The 18,683-nt window shown below is 41.7% G+C and overlaps 2 protein-coding genes across 2 annotated transcripts; both read left to right on the forward strand.

The window, feature by feature from the left end:
* The first annotated feature begins 1,302 nt into the window (after positions 1-1,302).
* btc (betacellulin, epidermal growth factor family member) lies at positions 1,303-8,948 on the forward strand. The gene is made up of 5 exons (XM_030434765.1): positions 1,303-1,603; positions 2,386-2,493; positions 5,657-5,768; positions 6,007-6,153; positions 6,568-8,948. Exons 1-5 carry the CDS (start codon positions 1,564-1,566, stop codon positions 6,713-6,715), a joined length of 555 nt encoding a protein of 184 aa, XP_030290625.1. The 5' UTR covers positions 1,303-1,563; the 3' UTR covers positions 6,716-8,948.
* Positions 8,949-16,524: 7,576 nt separating this feature from the next.
* On the forward strand, positions 16,525-18,369 carry rxfp3 (relaxin family peptide receptor 3). The gene has a single exon (XM_030435020.1). The coding sequence runs from the start codon at positions 16,784-16,786 to the stop codon at positions 18,008-18,010; it is 1,227 nt and encodes a 408-aa protein (XP_030290880.1). The 5' UTR covers positions 16,525-16,783; the 3' UTR covers positions 18,011-18,369.
* Positions 18,370-18,683: the final 314 nt, after the last annotated feature.

Here is an 18,683-nt window from a genome sequence, read left to right on the forward strand (position 1 = left end):
AATAACAAAAGAGAGCAGGTTGCGCACCTCAACCCATTCAAACGCACTGTGGTGACGCTTCAGCTCGCAGGATGTTAATGTGTGAAACATTAGATACAAAACTAACAGATAAGACTACATGTGGGTTTCTGGTTCTCTCTGCACAGTTCCTCTTTAACAATTGACTTGAAGTGCTGCAGTTTAACACATTCTTTCACGACTGGATGTTTTTGCACAGCATGCACACTGTTTCTCTTTTTTCATATTCTCTCTTAGATGTTTTCTTTTCCTTTCCCGGACGAGTGGCCTGTTTCTCACATCCAGATTAAATCATGGGAAAGGTATGAGAGAAGCAGAGAGGCTGATAAACATAACTTTACTATTATGTAATGTCTAAGTGCATGATTAGGAGCTGACCATAGATAGGTACTTTTAGGAATAGAAAGGTGAAAGAAGGTTAACTTACAAAGAGTGAATGTTTAGGTGTCCGGTCACATGTTAATATATATTAATGTGGTTATCAGAGGAGCATGTCAACTCATGCCATCTGCTGGTCATGTATAGAAAACCAAAATATAACTGGTGGTGGAGAAAGTGCTCAGATACTTCACTTTGAAAAGTGGCAATACAACAATGCAGAAATACACAGTTGAAAGTTAAAGTTCTGCATGTAAAATGCTACTCAGTGTTTTAACTGTTTTGTGTTATATTTTCACTCTTGATCACGTGATGCATTTGTATGTAAGCAGCATTTTTTGTAATATTTGGCTGATGTGGAGCTAATTTTATATTGTTGCATGTTGTTTTTGTACTTCTTTTTTTTAAAAGCAATGTGGATTTATAGCTGTCAGATAAGTGTAGTGGAGTCAAAGTAACATTTTCTGTCTATATATACAATGAAAATACTCAAGAAAAGCACAAGCATTCATGGTGGTTATCAAACTTTCACATTACATTTTCTTCCAGCTGATTCATGCTCTGCAGGAGTCAGTCCAAACTGACAAAGAGTCCAGATTGTTGCAGCATGTAAAAGCATGTTTCCCAATGGAAAACACAAATGGATTTAGAAGTGTTTTGCCGTTAAACTGGTTGTAGTTTATTGTGAATGAGCGTCCCGCCTGTCATTTAACTCTTAAGAAAAAGGAAAGTCCGGTATTAAGGTGCAGTTGTTCGTCAACGAGGAAATAACCTAAGTACCTTGAATGGAGTCTCCTTTAAAGGTGTGGGCGGGGAGCAGAGAGCAGAGTTGGGTTTCAGTTCCACCCCTTTTCTATTCTCACACACACACACACACACACACCCACACCCACACACACACACACACACAAACACACTGGAGTGCAGTCCAGTCACAGTCCAGGGAGGCACTTTGGGCTGTGTGTGTGCGTAGGTTAGAGTCTCAGGCTTTCGTCGATGACTGTGAACCTAGCTGCCATCAATGAAGGACCACAATAGGACGCACGACTGGGGAACTTGCACAGCGTGTCCACACCTTTTTCAAAGGTCATTGATCTGGTTTCACTCCTTTTTGTCAATGAAACTGAACTTTCACGTGTCGGATGAGGACTTTTATCAAGTGAGGAGATGGCCAAGGTGCACAGGTTCTATGTAGGGATACTAACGGGTAAGATTTACTGCTGTTTTATCCTTTTACTAAAACAAATGTTTATCTTCTCTAAACAGGAGGCTGGTTTTAATCAAATGGGAGGGTTTGACAACCTGAAGCAGACACATTAGAGTTATGATTACATGTAATTCATATTCTTAACGTGTACTCCTTGTGACAGCTGTCTTCTCAAGTGTTGTTTTGATTGTCGGCGCACCTTGTCATCAGTGTGCCTTCAAAGTAATGCAGCCAACGCAGGTCTGGAGACAGGGCTGTTCCCTCTGAGCTATTTTTGAACAGCCTTCAGCGTTGGTTAATGATTGAATGAAGAGTCCACCAGCAACATATCACCTGCGGATACTTATCTTGTCAAACCGAGGCTTCTCCCCTGCAGAATGAAATACGACAACCGAGAACTTGTATTATACTCAGATACGTCGGTTTACACAATCTGTGGCAACCTCTTGATGTATTTCTTAAGTGTGACCAGGGCGGTTAGTGTGTTTTTTTTTTATGTTTACAGCAGTAAAAGTGTTTGTGTGCGAGTGTGAGAGAGACAGAAGAGGGCGTGACTGAGAGAAATTGGCACTCTGAGGCTGGCTGGCATCATGAGTCAGCTATTCACCAAAAACCTCCTTATGAGATCCTGTGTTTTTCCCTGTCATCTCTTGTGCAGATCCCTCTCAGTTGGGAGGAATGTCGTCGCACACGTTTGCACATTTCTCACGTGCATATATTTGTTTGTTTTTTCGAGCGTGTGTTTGATTGTCTTCTTTTTTTGCTTGTGTTTCTGGCTGCAGCGCTGGCCTTATGCAAATACTCGCTGGCAGAATGGAATGCGACGGACGAGTCTGCCAATCGGACTGTGTCCCACTGTCATCGCCATGGCAACAGAGACAATTGCACAGGTAGATATGGACAGGTGGCTAGAGGCGGTTCCCTTTTCGCGGTATCATGTTGCTTTGAAGTTTTAAGGTGGAGGATCAATATGAGAATGGACAAAAGCACTGATATGGATGTAAATGAGATACAAACACACCTGAGCACAGAAACACTTGACAGAAAAGGAAATAAAATGAGAAAAGACAGAAACAGATGCAGTTAATCGTGCAGGAGTCACACTTTCAGGCTGTCCAAAAAAATAAACCATATCAACACTCTTGTGGAGAGGAAGACAAACTAACCCTACTGAGTTTCTATTTTAACACATTATACTCCAAATTCAATCTTGTAATTCAATAATTAGTTAAAATATGTTTTGTCTTTGACAGATTAAGTGTGTCAAGTGAAACATTTTTCATTATAACTGCAGGCTAAAAGAGACTCTATACAGTATATACAGTATAAGCCTATTCTATATAACATATAAATTGTCTATGTCCAACTTTAACTATAAACTCTCGATACCTGATTTGACTTTACAGTCACAAAAAATTATCTGAATGATGACCATATATATTTGTTTCGGTATGTAATTTCAGCTACATGACGCAACATTACATTTAATGAAAAAATCCACAGTTTAACCCGATGTATTTGATATTTCTGACAGTCATGGGATCTTGAGAATTTGAAATAATTGTATCTTAGCCGATGGACTGTAAACGGGTAGCTAGGCTAAACATAGCTCATCATCTACACTCCCTCTAAACCCGCAACTTTTATTTTGTACACAATGCTTTTAGTACATGTCACTTTAGTTAGCTTGGGTGTTGGCAGACATTTTTGTTCCAGTACAAGCTGCCTGATTTTCTGGTTAAACAACACTCAGCTAAGCTAACTGACCAGCAGCAGGTTAGCTAGATTAGCAGAAAGACTGCCCTCTAAACTATAACTCTGTTTTGTACAAATTAAATAATTGACATAACATGCTAATTACTTACATAAGGTGCTCCTGGGTGTTTTTGTTTAATTCCTATGAAGCTGTTTCCTCCAATAAGTTGAGCTGAACTATCAAACTGCTGGCTAACTACAACCAGCAGCAGGTTAGCTAACTTGGCAGAAAAACTGAAGCAAGCAACATAACTAAGCTTCCTCTAAAACCACAACCCTCTGCCCAGTTTCTTTGTACAGATAATCAAACAACATAATATGTTAATAGGTTATGTAAGGCTCTGGTAGTTTCTATTTCATTTCTGGGAAACTGTCTCCCTCTTTAAAATAAACTAACCATGCTGGCTGGCTACAACCAGCAACATTAGTTCAGAATAAAGACTATATACAGGATATAGGCTAGGCTAACACTAAACACGCATTTTATAAACCAAAGAGACTATAGATTAGACAAATGAGAGTGAGATATATATAATATGTTGATTAACTTAGTGCTGGTAAGTGTTTTTATTCCCTTTAATGCTAGCTATTGTCCTGTTAAGCTAAGCTAAACAAACTGGCTTTAGCTTTACTGCATGAACAAACACCAGAGTGGTCTCAATCTTTTCATCTGGTCTTTTGTCAAGAGACGGAGGACTTAACATAGTTTCCGAACTATTCCTCTTAACTTTGCAACTGGATATTTTTCTTTTCACGAGGTCATGGCAGCGAGCCGGATCTCATCTTTCAGCCAACAATTGAGGCGCTCTCATTGATGTCACCTGAACAGCGGTATTCTTTTACAAGCTCATTTTCAAAGTAAATCTCATGGAAATGTGTTGTAAAGATAGCGGCGGCCCGTACTATAAAAAGCACAATGTGTAACCGGTGGTCAGAAGTTCAGCGTGAGGTCTTTGGCCTACTAGCAGCTGTGACAGGGTGTGTTTTAGTGTTTATTTGTGAGCGCGAGAGAGCAGAGCGGGAGGAGGTAGATGGGGAGAATAGTAATTGTGCTATAACTATACACCTCAGCACGTATTCATTTCTTTAGGAATTGTAATAACTGAGACACGTGGCTAATGAGATGCTGATGACAGTAGACTTTTCCCAGCACTGATTCATCGGAACGCCATGCTGGGATCGTATTGCAAACAGTCTATTTATACATCGGGCAGGCCATGCCAGAAGGTGACCGTGTATGTCAAAGAAGCAAGCTGACAGAACGTAACACGCTTATGGAAATAGTTTCGAGCTTTTTCACCTATATAAGACATCTGACGACTCCATCGAACACAATATATGAAAGCTCGTACCTCTCACAGCTCATTAGTTTCTACAGTCTAAATCTAGGTGCTGTATCGTAGGCAACTGGACTTGTTTCACTTTCTTGGAAATGTTTCATCTCTCATCCAAGAGGCTGCTTCAGCTCTAATTTACTGGAGAGGAGTTGTCAGGCTTTTAAACTCTGTGTGGGTTTGACCTTACGGAGTCATTAAGGACACGTGTGAGCTCTGAGTTTCTAAAGTCTGGCCTAAGGTGAACCCAGGTGTGAATGGTTGATAATGTCTTAGGCCAACTCCTCTGTTCAAAGACAGACACATATATCATTAAAGTTGTGCATTAACTCAAGGTGATGGTGCGTTTCTTTTGTTCGCCTGTCGCTATAACTTCCAGGATAGAGTGAGGAAGAAAGTTTGCAAATGTAAACGTGAATTAAACAACAACGCCTCAGATTTTCACCAATAGCGGTAGCCGCGAGCTAGCAAGCAATGACGCGCAGAGGTTGTGTGTTTGCATTCAGGTCAATCACTCAACTCAGCACTCACCAGGTACTCTGGTTTTCTCTCTTTTTATCCCCCTCTCATCTCTCCTCTCTCACGTTACGTTTGGGAAGTAAAGTAAAATGCCTCCTCCAGCTCAAGTCGACAGTCATTGTTACAGAACATAAACGCTCGACAATATCGGGCAGATATACACGCCATTGCTGCAAATGGGATTGGAGATAAATAAATCCGCATTTGAACTCCAAAAATTAAAAGTAATCTCAAGTTCTCCCACCGTCAGTAAACAGCAAAGAATCCCAGCACAATTCGATTCGTCTGCGGGTGTTTATTCCTCCAGAAGGTCCGGCTCTGCACCCCACTCACTCCTCACACTCTGCAAATGTCTTTTGTTTTGTTTTAATACAGAGACCCCTAGCAGCAGAAATGATTAACTGTGTCTTGAATTGTTGGTATATTGAAATGTCTTTGAACCCAGACACAGGGGAGTGGGATGGCGGCCATTTCTCAAAATGTCCTGAAGACCTCACAAACTACTGTGTCCACGGGGAGTGTCGTTACATTAAAGAACAGAAGGCACCGTCATGCAGGTGAGAGACGGCTGCTGCAGAAAAGATTGGGAAGATAACAGTGACTCAGAAATATAAAGAGATAGATTAGTAGCAGCAAAAAGGACAGGAACAGGGTGATTCAAAGTTTGGAGCTTGACAGAAAAACGTTAAAAGGAACTGTGAAGTTTTTCATTGCCTGTTACTTTGTGTTCCCGGACTTCAACGAGTTTGAATTCAAATCAATTTGGAACTTTATTTTTCTCTTTCTTTGTCTCAGGTGTCAGCCTGGTTACATCGGTGCCAGGTGTGAATATCTGGACCTGGACTGGCGGATAGGAGAGAAACGAGAAATCATAATCGCCTGCATCATAGCGGGACTCGTTTTATTCATTCTTCTCATTGTATTCATCTGTATGTGTTCACAGTAAGTTTTCAGTGGGCAGCGTAATCCTTTGGGGCAACTATATCCACTAAAAGTGCTTGTTTCCGCTACCGACAGGCTGAGGTGGATAGTCTAAGTAAATTACAACATTACGGAAACAAGTCCTAGATCAGTAACACTGTAACATCTGTACCAAGACAGTTAGTACACGTAGGGAAACAGCTGGCTGTGTCTAAACGTAACAGAATACATCAATCAGCACCTCCAAACCTCGCAGACATGAAATTCGTATCAATCTTCTCATATAACTCCCTGCAAAAAAGGTAAATACGTGAGTTTCCCATAGTGCTGAAATGTTCATTTAAAAAGGTAAATGCAATTATTGACATTTTTGGGCAGTATTGCTGCATTCAAATACTCGGATTCCTGTATAACACATGGTGTCATCTCTGTCAGTCGAAGATGCAGATTGTGTTGGCGGAGGAGAAGACGGAGAGAAGAGCCAAGGAACGGGACGGAGAAGCTGAGCATGATGGACGCCAGCACCACGCACACGGCTTTACCGGAAGATTCAATGGAGCCGCACAACACCGACGCTGTGTGAAAAGTGTGAGGCCGCGAGTCTGGAGGTTGTTTACACGTGAGGGATTTTGTCCTTAATGCGACAGCTGCTGCCCTTTGTCTCACAGTGATGGCAGTGTGCTATGGGAGGGCCCTCTGTGCTCAAAGGAGGGACATTTCTGGATGAGGGCTGTGTTCAATCAAACAGCAGCACAGGAGTTTCCACCCTCCTCTTAAAGGGCAGCCTTGTCTGAGACTTTGATGGAGCTTGAGGACTAAGAGGACGCCTTTCTGGATTTACAATAAACACAAGTCGGAGATGAGTTTCCTGCTGGTTGTGTGTCGGCACGGACACTTTTTTTTTTCCAGATGGCGCGGAGCCACATCCGCTTGTGGCCTTTTCACTTAGCACTGCTGACTGCACAGCGCTAAATAAATTGTTGCTATGTTGGAAAAAGCTGTGACACCAGCTGGCAGCCCATGAGAACAGCTGATCAGATTATTGGTCTGCATGGGAGACAGTGAAAAATGAGAGGAGAAGGGACTGTGTGAAGATACTACACTCCATGCTCTCTTTGGGAACCACTTGCCACATAAACAGATTACCAAATGACTAGAAATGTGCACTATTGCTGTTTCAATATGCTGTATCTTTGTGTCATATTGTTTCTGCAACTCCGATTCAAAAAGTTGGGGACGCTGTGTAAACGTAAATAAAAAGAAAACTCAGTCATGTGACCGAGCTCATCTAGTAAGTAAGTAAGCTCGTCCTAGCTTGTGAACGTCTGTGCCTTTCATGGAAACCCCTTTCATACCCAATCAATTGTTGCCAGAGATGCTAGCATTAGCTTCCCTGCTTCCCTGCACTAGCATTGATTCTCCTCAGTAGTCGACATTGTCATCACTTTTGTCACTGCAATACAACTTAAAATGTTTGTAGATGGCTTTACACTTTTCTGTTATGATGCTAACTTATGTTTGAGCTGTGGACCGTGCAAACACAGCCGACTGAAATACGCCTGCTTAGACTGCCACCTTTCCTCGCCTAACAGCAACAGCAGCAACTTTCTCTAAAACCAAAACTTTTGGTTGTGATGCGATAGACTAACATCTAATAGTTACCTTGAGTGGTGGCAGATGTTTTTATTTCATTCCTGGCAAGCTGTTTCCCCAACAAAGTTAAGCTAACCTACTGCAACCTGGCTAGCTAAAACAAGCAGTAGGTCATTTTAGTTTAGCAGCAAGACTGGAAAATCTGAAATAGGCTAACGCATCACTTAACTTCCTCTAAAACCACAACTTGTCCTTTTTTAGCTATACTTTAAAAGTTACTTTTATACTTTTTGCAAAGATGGACAGATGAGTGAGATAAAGCCAAACATGTGGATACGTTTGCTTAGGTGCTATTAGGCCTATTTACCTCCCTGCTGAAAAAAACAGCATAGACCAGCACCGAAACTCAACATATGCTGGTCTTGCTAGTGACCATCAAGACCAGCATATGTTGTGTTTTGGTGCTGGTTTTAGTGCTGGTCTATGCTGTTTTTTTCAGCAGGGCTGTGGAGTGTTGTTTGAAACGTGTTGCTGCCATCAGATTAAAAAAAAGCATATATTTACAAAAGTCAATGAAGCTGATGAGGTTAAATGTTTAATGTATTGTCTTTGCACTGTTTTCAATTGAGTATATGTCAAAAAAGATTTGCCAGTTGTCTCGTTCTGTTTTCTTTCTGTGTTACACAGCGTCCCAACTCTTTGGGAAATCGTTTTTTTTACTTTCGTTTTACTTTGTTTAGTGTCATTTCACAAATGCACAGTATCGATACGTCACATTTTTACACAACATCAACCGTTATCATTTATTCCTCTCTCCACACCAACGTCTCCATATAATCTCACACAGAATATTGTTACTCGTCAACATTAGCAATGCAAGAAGAGCCTTCTCTGTACCGAAGGATGCAGTTCTGGACTCCTGCGTTGGAGGAGGACAAGGAGAACTTGTGCTGGAGGCTTTTTTGAACTGTATATTTGGAGCCGAACTGCGTCGGAGCTACAGGGGCAGAACAGCCGAGCCTGTGTGTGGAGGCTCGACTGACGTGAAAGTGCTCCACTGTATGAGACAGTTCCCAAACTGCCAGCCTTTCACTGGGCTTTTAATGTGTATATGTATGTGTATTAAGTCTGCATCTAAAAGTAGAATGAAGAGAGAGTTCAGAGAGAGAGTGAGTGAAGTCTGTTTATATGTCACCTTTAAATAAATACTGTATGTCTGTAAAGGTGTTGGCCGTTTTAGTTATTCTTTCAAAAACTCAACACAAATGCTACAAAATTAAATCTGTTGCAATGAGATATTAGGTAGTTCTTTGTGAGTTTTCCCAGAAATATTACTCAGTCTGTTATTTATTTTTGATCTCATTGCAGAACAATGAGCTCAAGTTCACAAGACGACAGCGTACTTGCACTCCCACGCAGATAAATGTCTCAGCATCTCCAAAATGCCCCGTGAACTACTGTTACCCTGGTTACAGATGATAACGTTGACATTTTTAGCTGTTAATCAAATACATGCAATATTCAAACTATTGCACAAACAAATGTGCCAGACATGTTCAGATCGAGTAAAGATTATTCCACCCGTACTTTGGTTATAGTTTTATTATGTTGTTGTGCTGCTATGGTGTTGTATTGCCAATGGGAGTCATAAGTTTCATGCTGCTGGTGCCAAGAAATTCCAATGTGAGTGTGAACATAATACAGTATCGTCCTCCAACTTGATGTGACTTTATCCTGTTGGCACAAGGGATTTATCTCCTTACTCGCTTTGTCCTTGAGTCAAACACTGTTTCAAATGGCAATCTGCAAAGGAGCCTTTTTTAAGATATGGCCAGAATTGTAGGTATTGAATGTTTAAAACACTCCACGGATTTAGCATGTCGTCCCTTTTGTGTGTCATTGTTGGTCTGCCAGGCTGATTTCCCTTATTTCTCAGTCTTTGTGCTACGCTAGCTAAGCCAAACAATTCCTGGCTGAAGTTTTACACTTCCCATAGAGACTTGAGGGTGGTATTGATCGTCCAGTTTAACATTCGGCATGAAAGACAATTTAGGTGTTTCCCCCAAATCTCAAACTACACCTGTATCTCTTTTTCTTCCCTGTCATGCTGTTCTTCCTGTTAATCTACCCGCCACCTATTGTTTTATTTTTACACGGTTTCGGTGTTGGGTGGTGCCACCGATTTTTTTTTGGATCCCTTCTGAAAATCTCATCAAAAATCGTTGTGGTCATGGCCTGCTGGCATTGAATCCTATGAGAAACACTTTCTGCTTTTGTTTTGCAATTTGCCAAACGACTGACTTGTTCCTGACTTCCCTTATTGTGAATTTATTTACTGCTAACTATAAAAATAAGAGAATAATGCAATCTACAATTCAATCAAAAACAATAATGTACGATGAAAACACTGTGACACATTGTGCATGCTCACACCACCCTAAAAATTTGTATTCAAGGGCATCTATTCTCTGCCCTGTTAACCTTGAAGTAGTTTGGATCTTTGACCTATTTTCAGGTGCCCGGCCGTCTTCAAAAGAGTGACAGCTGTGGAATGCTGGAGTTTCTATATGAGGGGTGTGTCTGCAGGACTTAGCAATGAGGCTGATAAGAAAGACAGATACCAGCCAAACTGTAGTAGATGTTTGATTTGGAGCGGAGACGCAGTTAAAAAAAAATCTCTTTCATAAACACCTTAAAAACGACTGTGTGCTTCAGTGGACTGTCAGTGGATATTAGACATGTGATGAAGTGTGGATGTGAAGAGGGCTCATTCAATAACAGCTCCATCTGTTCCCCGGTATGTGTCAAATCTGTCGGCTCCAGCAGCTGTGCTACGACTACCAAACAGTTTGACTGGGAGATACTGCATCACGCCGAGCACCAGATAGATCTGTAATGGAAGTGGTCGTGGGGAGCTGTTCAGGCAGCGTTACAGTACTGTCATGTGTTTGTATTCCATTCAAATCAGTTCAAGTGCAGTTGTTGTAGTTTGCACACAAACCACAGGAGGTCAGCAAAACACCAAGACAGCAGACAGAACATGACAGAGTGCATGTACGTAAGAACAGCTTGATAAACACTACATTCGAGAACCCCAAATTATATTATATCGTTTTAAGTCCATCTTATCCAAATATAAAATTAGAATACTGCCTACATCTTAATGTTTATGCCATAAGTTGATTTATAATAAAAGTCACAGCTTGCATAATGAATGTTTTTGCTTTTGATACCATATATGGAGGACTGAAACTGCCAAAACCAAAAATACTCAATAACTGAATTAATAGATGAATTAATAAACAATTAAATGGCTCAATGAATAAACTGACATGACATTAAATGCACCAAAAACTAAATGTAGGAATAATTAAATTTATAAAATAAGACATAACTTGATATTTCTGTTAGTTTGCTACTCTATTTATTTAATTTCCTGTATTAATTTACTTTCCCAATTGATTTTCTATTCAAATGTATTAATTTCTACATTTAGTTAATTACATATATTTATTACTGTGTTTATGTCTATAGTTGCCCTTGCATTTTGCAAGACAATAAATAAATAAATAAATAAATAGTATTAATTAAAATAACTACTAATACTTTAATGAATACAATTGTAAAACAAATGTAATAAATAGGGGATTTAATAAAAAGATAAATACATACAGAAGCAAATTAGAAACAGAAATGTCAATTCCATAAATCCATTATGAATCCATTTATTTACAGTATTACTTGTTGTGCATTTAATGGCATATTTACTTATTCAGTGAGACAGTTGTTTATTTTCGATTTTGGCAGTTTCAGTCTTCCATATACAAAGTCATACTCGAGTAAAAGTAACAATATTGTGTCAAAATGTTCCTTTGGTAAAAGTGAAAGTCACTGATACAAATAGTATCTGAGTGAAAGTCTTAAGAAGTATCTGATAGTGAATGTACCTTAATATCAAAAGCATCCAAAATGTAGTTGAGTGGAGTATGAAATGTAAATAATAAGTTATAGTACAAGTACCTGGTTCAGTAGTTGAGTAAATGTACTTAGTTACATTTGAAGAAGAAGAAGGAAGAACATTTTAGTCAGAGAAGGAAGGAGCCTATGGGTTATACTCTGTGGATGCTGCAGCCATCGTTCTTATGTCAGCTGTCAAGTGAAGAAGATATTCTCCGAAGGCAGGAGGATCAGGAAGCCGTTTGCGAGATGGCGCATGTGCTGTTGTGATGGGGAGGGATACTGGCTGTAGAGGACATCTCTCCTGTCTCATACGTTTATCAGTACTGCAGAGGATCACAGGGAATGTGACATGTTTAATCCTGCAGAAGACTTATGGTTTCACAGCTTCGAGCGAAGGGCAAATGTTTGGTGAAGGAACATTACACAGACGATTTCAGTGTTCTTTTATCTCGGTTCCCGGAAATACAAAATGGATCAGAGAACAAACACATTGATATGGATGGAGTTAAAGCCCCGCTGAGATTTGGTTTCCTTTATGTTCCGTCATCAATTATCAACTCTGACTATATGCCACTTTGCCCATATGCTGTTTCTCTTATCCTATGAAACTATACGCCGTGATGAATATAGGAGAACTGCTGGAAAAGGAACCTTTGAATTTTTAGATAACACTAAGGTATCTCGTATCACGTTGAGCTTTGATATTCTTTGATGGTTTTAATAAGAATTAGCAGAACTAAAGGTCAAATCACGTGCATAACTCTAACGCATAAACAAAATGCTGATATATTTTTGTCACTACAAACTGTGAAAAGTGAAACTCTCGCCAAAATGCAACCGAGGCTTTATTTGTGATTGAATATGAGTCAAACCTTCGGGTAAATGCATAATTATGAGGAAAGAGGCACTTTTAAGATTTACCGTAGTTTCGTTTTTGGGCAAGCTAATTTTGAATGGGACTGCTCGGGGCAGGGATACGATGGCATCAAAATCGCTATTTTACAACACTAAGAAGGCTCGACACAACATGAAAGTGCTCGTAGCATCACCAGGGTCTCTGCTCATGAACACGAGCATCCCTGCCCCGAGCACTCCCGTTCAAAATTAGCTTGCCCGAAAATGAAACTACAGTAAATCTTAAAAGTGCCTCTTTCCTCATAATTATGCATTTACCCGAAGGTTTGACTCATATTCAATCACAAATAAAGCCTTGGTTGCATTTTGGCGAGAGTTTCACTTTAAACTCGGATCAAAACGCTGCCTATAATGTAATGAAGTGCTTTGAGATACTCATTCTCCAGCACATCAAAGACAACCTCCCAGACTGCCTGGACCCTCTCCAGTATGCATTCAGAACCAACAGGTCCAGAGAGGACGCCATATCCACTGCCCTCCATGCAGTCTTCACACACAATCTTAATTAAATCATCATTTAAGCTTGTCTGCTTAGACTGAGTAGAAGACCGTGGTTATGGCATCCTCCATGGATCGGTTGGTTCTAAATGCATACTGGTGAGGTTTAATTTAATCATAATTAAAGATTATTTGTGAATACTGAGTAGACAGTGGATGTGGCATCATTCTGGAATTGCTGGTTTTAACTAACACTTTAACTAACAGATCCACAGATGATGCCATATCCCCTGCCCACACAATCTTAATTTGATCATCATTTAAGATTGTCTGCAAAGACTGAGTGGATGATCGTGGCTATGGCATCCTCTGTGGATCTGCTGGTAGACACTCTAACTAACAGATCCACGGATGATGCCATATCCACTGCCCTCCACTCGGTCTTAAATTACAGATAAATTAAGGGACTAAGACTCAATTTATTTCCCTTTAAATGAACATTTACCTTTTTAATTTTACTAACACTTACATACAAAGAAATAGTTGTGAGGACAAGCTACGAAGCGGAATATCAAGTGAAATCAGATTTTTTAAAACAATTTGTGGACCAATCCAGGGATTTAATAAAAGTCAATATATTAGGACACACACTTAAATATACATAAATATTTGAATTCTGCCTGATTTCTGATAATAGCTAGAGCAGATAGTATCTGTCAACTTTGATCCAGACTGAAATGTCTCAACAACCTTTGGATGGACTGCAATTCAATTTCCGCTGGACAGCCGTGTTGCAGGGGCTCGGAGTAGAGCCACTGCTCTAATGGGAGCCACCTGAGACATGAAGGGAATCTGATGATGCCTCCTAGTTGGCTTCCTTTAGGGGATCTTTGGGCATGTTGAACTGCTAGGAGAGCCCAGAGAAGGCCTAGAATTTAGAATCAGAATCAGAGGAGCTGGAGAACGTTACTGGGCAGAGCGATGTCTGGAATTCCTTGATGAGCCTGCTGCCCCTGTAAACATCCCCTGGAAGAGTGAAAGAAGATGGATGAATGGATGGATGGATGTTCTTTCTATTGTGGATATGCTATACGTGCAGAGATGTTATGTTCTTTCATTGTTTGTAAATATGTACAGTCCCTTTTATACTATAACAAGAGGTTATTAGAGGTGAATAGCTGAATTATCTCTTGGGCATCTTAACCGACAACAGACCACCCCATCATTACGACTCCAGCTAGTTCTTCTAATGATTAGTTGCTGCTAATTATGGATGAAGTATAAATAAACCTTTGAAGGTAGAAAAATACTCTCCGTCTCACTTGCACTCTGCTTATAACGCATTGTTATTATTGAGTCGATCAGAACAAAGAGATAAATTATATAGCACCATGTGTTTGCTTCTCTCTCATTGTTTTCTCTGTGAAAGCAGAGAGACGACCCTCAGCAAACTGACTGCTCACGTCTTATAAAAGGTGCAAAGTGGATGAGAACCTTCACGGAAAAGGCGGATAATCATAAAAGAAATTACAGTGGTTTCATATAAATGCCCACTTTAACTTTACATAAATTAATTTTGTTTTGATGCCAGTGGGCTCAGTCATCACAAATGTTTTCAGCGCTAAAAGGAATCTTTTGTTACTTCGGAGAAAGACGCTTCTGAAGGAAATGCTGAAAGTTAAAAACAAGAACACTTAACCTGCCTGAAAGTTCGGTGTATTATTCACTGTCTTACTGGAGATTGAAGGCCACGATCAATACCACTCTCATATACGTGTGCTCAGTATGAAGCCTCAGCAGCTTAGTTTCGTGAAAAGACTTATTGGACTCTCTGCTGGTTGCCCGGCAACCTCAAGGTGGTGATAAGACAGGAAGTCAATGTGCCGGCCCAAGAAAGAGTCCATAGATTGGGGTTGAAGATGTTTACCAACTTTGGTTTGACATTTCCGTAGTAATTGATTATTTAAAATGGTATTTGTTGCTTTTAGTGTCTCTTTTCTTGACATTCAGAAGAAGAGTTGGTTGTTGTTTATTGCCCAACAGATCCACTTATTCAAGGATTTGGGGAACATTTCTGTTGGAAGAAAATCGGGAGTAATTTATTTTCGAAGGGATTCTTAAAGGTGGTTTTCAAAATCTCATTAAACACACTGATGCTACAGAAGTGGGTTTGATCTCCAGAAATGATGAAACTGCATATAGAAAGGAGATTTAATCTCTGGAGGACTGACTGGTGCAACACAAATAACCTGGAACGACTTTGAAATGGGGGCATAACACCACCATTCTTTTGAAGAAATCACATCGGAGGCTTTTCTTTTTTATACAATTGAAGAAAATTGCTGTGTTTCCAGCGACGTTTTGGAGCTGGTTTGTTGAGCAGCAGTAGAGAGCATCCTTAACTTATGTCAGCAGAGGGCTGAGAGACGATTGAAGAAAAAATTACTTTGTGTGGCCTTCTACCTCTAGTGGAAGTCAATGCTTGACCATTAAAAGGGGGGCTGAAGGTTTTGAAGGCATGCTCCCACTCAGCTCACAGCCTTTTAATCTTCTCCCCTCTCACACCGGACTGCAGTAGCGTGCACAGACTTTTTGAAGGGCAGGGGTGAAAAGAAGGGCACTTCAGCGTGTGTTTTGGCTCCCAAGAGGGCACTTTTGTGTGTGTTTTGGCTCCCAAGAGGGCATTTTAGCGTGTGTTTTGGCTCCCAAGAGGGAACTTTAGCACGTGTTTTGGCTCCAAACAGGGCACTTTAGTGCGTGTTTTGGCTCCCAAGAGGGCAGTTTATCATGTTTTAACCTGCCAAGGGAGCAGTTTAGTGTGTTTTGCCAACCAAGAGGGCACTTTGGCACGCTTTTTTTGCTCCCAAGAAGGCACTTTAGCGCACGTTTTGGCTCCCAAGAAGGCACTTTAGCGCACGTTTTTCAACAATTTCCCCCCCCTTGTGCACATCACTGCCGAACAAACCAGATTTCAGAAGAGCACATTTTCTCAATCTGTACGTCTGCTTAACACTTTTAACTTGCCATTGTAGGCTAATGGGTTTTAATTGTTGTTTGGTTCCCTTGTCTGTGTTTGGGTCACTCAAGTATCTTGAATCTCGTGTTTGTAATACTGCTCTGTAAAACAATTTTTCAATAAAGCCTCCTCCAAGCAGTCTTTATGTTTCCAAGAGTCTGGTCATGATGTCCAACATACTCCCACCACACTTTACTTCACCTGTTGGACTCCAGAAGTCAGCGCATGAAAGCTTTGTAGCATTTGCACCTTTGACCTTCACTGCAGTACACTATGTATTAGTGTCGGTGTATGTGTGAGGGACTTAAGGGAACAGTTGATTTACAAAGGGAAAAAAAACTAAGAAACAAAAACAACCAAAAAAAACCCAAAAACTGTTGTATTTGTTTTCATAGCCAGCTGACGACATTGTTATCCATATAGTTCCATGAATTTCAAGACCAGGTTTGGTCACATGTCATCAGATCAGAACCGCGGACAGCGCCAGTTTGCTCCTGAGCGCTGCGTCAGGACGCACGGAGAAAACCTCAGAGCCAACCTCATAAGCAGCTTTGTCAGGGGATGCAAAGCAACATGTATATATCATGTGCTTGTGTCCGATCACAGGAAACCTAAACCCGCTTTTCCAATATGTCCTTTAGAGCCTGAAACCCGAGGATTTCTCTCCAGGAGGGGACGGGTGTGGATTTACGGGAATGTTTTGAGCAAACCTTTGGGATTAAAGTGAAAATGTCTGGAGAATATATCGACACAAACTACGAGGGCTCGGCAGGGATACTCTTTGCTGCAGCCTTCAACTTCAGCTCCTTTTTCAACACCTCCAACAGCTCCGGGGGCGACTTCTCCCACCTGTCGGACTCGGATAAAACGGATTCTGTGGGAGATGGAGCCGCTGTTGTGAGGATTATGGTCTCTGTCATCTACTCGCTGGTTTGCGCGCTGGGTCTGGTCGGGAATTTGCTTGTCCTGTACCTAATGAAGTCCAAACAAGTGTGGAAAAAATCCTCTATTAATCTTTTCGTGACCAGCCTGGCGGTGACGGACTTCCAGTTCGTGCTGACTCTGCCGTTCTGGGCGGTGGAAAACGCGCTGGACTTCACGTGGCTGTTCGGCAAAGCGATGTGCAAGATCGTCTCCTATGTGACAGCCATGAACATGTACGCCAGCGTGTTTTTCCTCACTGCCATGAGCGTGGCGAGGTACTGGTCGCTCGCCTCGGTGCTGAAGGGCAGAAGGCGGCGGGCGCACTGCTGCTCGGCGCGCTGCATCACCGTCCTCATCTGGTGCGTCGCCGTCTCCGCCGCGCTGCCGCACGCGGTCTTCTCCACCACCGTGACCGTCTCCAACGAGGACTTGTGTCTCGTCAAATTCCCCGAAAGCAACGGGACCGCGCAGTTCTGGCTCGGGCTCTACCACTCCCAGAAGGTGCTGCTGGGCTTTGTGCTGCCGCTGGGCATCATCACAGCCTGCTACCTGCTGCTGCTGCGCTTTATCACCTCCAAAAACATCAACACGTCGAGCGCAAAGCGGCGCGCCAAAGTCACCAAGTCCGTCACCATCGTGGTGCTGTCCTTCTTCCTCTGCTGGCTGCCCAACCAGGCGCTCACAGTCTGGGGCATCCTCATCAAACTCAACGTGGTGAACTTCAGCTACGAGTATTACACCACGCAGGAGTACGTGTTCCCGGTGTCCGTGTGCCTGGCGCACTCCAACAGCTGCCTGAACCCCATCCTGTACTGCCTGATGAGGCGAGAGTTCAGGAAGGCGCTGAAGAAGCTCTTCTGGCGGATGACTTCGCCGACCATCAGGCCGTTCACAGCCACCACAAAGCAGGAGATTAACGAGCAGGGTCCGGTCCTGGTGCCCGTCAGCGCGCCCGAGGAGCCCGCCGTGCTGTTTTACCCCCCGGGGGCTGTGATGTACGACCGACACGACCTCCCGCAAAACAGCACTTAGTGTAAAAACTGCCAGAAGGTGTTTTTTCTTTTTCTTTTTTTTTCTTTTATCCTCTAAGTTGTTTTTTTTGTTAATGCAATCAAGATGTTTTGCTCAGTTTCCTGCCGGACGCATGAGTTCAGGCTGGATGTGCGTTTATAAATAAAGGTGAGAAATACTAAACAGCAGAACTTGTTAGATCTCACTGGTGACTCACACTTCAGCTCCGCACAAACATCTGCGATTTTACTATTTAATCGCTCTTCGGGACATTTTCCTGCGCGCAAAAGACTCAAGACGGAGCAGCATCTCTGAATGTTTGTGTTCAAAAATGTCACATGAACATTTTAATGTGGAAGTAAAGTGCATCTTCAAAACGAGAGACACTTGCTTATTCTCTTTATTTGTACTCAGCGAGGATGAAGAATATCCAAATCCTAACCAGGGTAACAATTCAGGTAGTTTTACTTTAGTTTGGTTATTAAATTCGGGGGAAACGGGAGCACCTGGGGATCAGGTCGGTGCTCAGTGAGCTGAGCTGAGGTACCAGAAACTGTTTAAAGAGAGGAAAAGTTGGATCAGTGCACATAAATCATGAATCTATATGAACGTGAGACGATCTACTCTGTAAAAAAAAAAAAGGTTATATCGTGATATTCTGGCAACAGGGGGCGCAAAAAACACAGTAAAATAA

This window comes from Sparus aurata, chromosome 12 (genome assembly GCF_900880675.1).
Source record: "Sparus aurata chromosome 12, fSpaAur1.1, whole genome shotgun sequence".
Classification (NCBI taxonomy): Eukaryota; Metazoa; Chordata; class Actinopteri; order Spariformes; family Sparidae; genus Sparus; species Sparus aurata.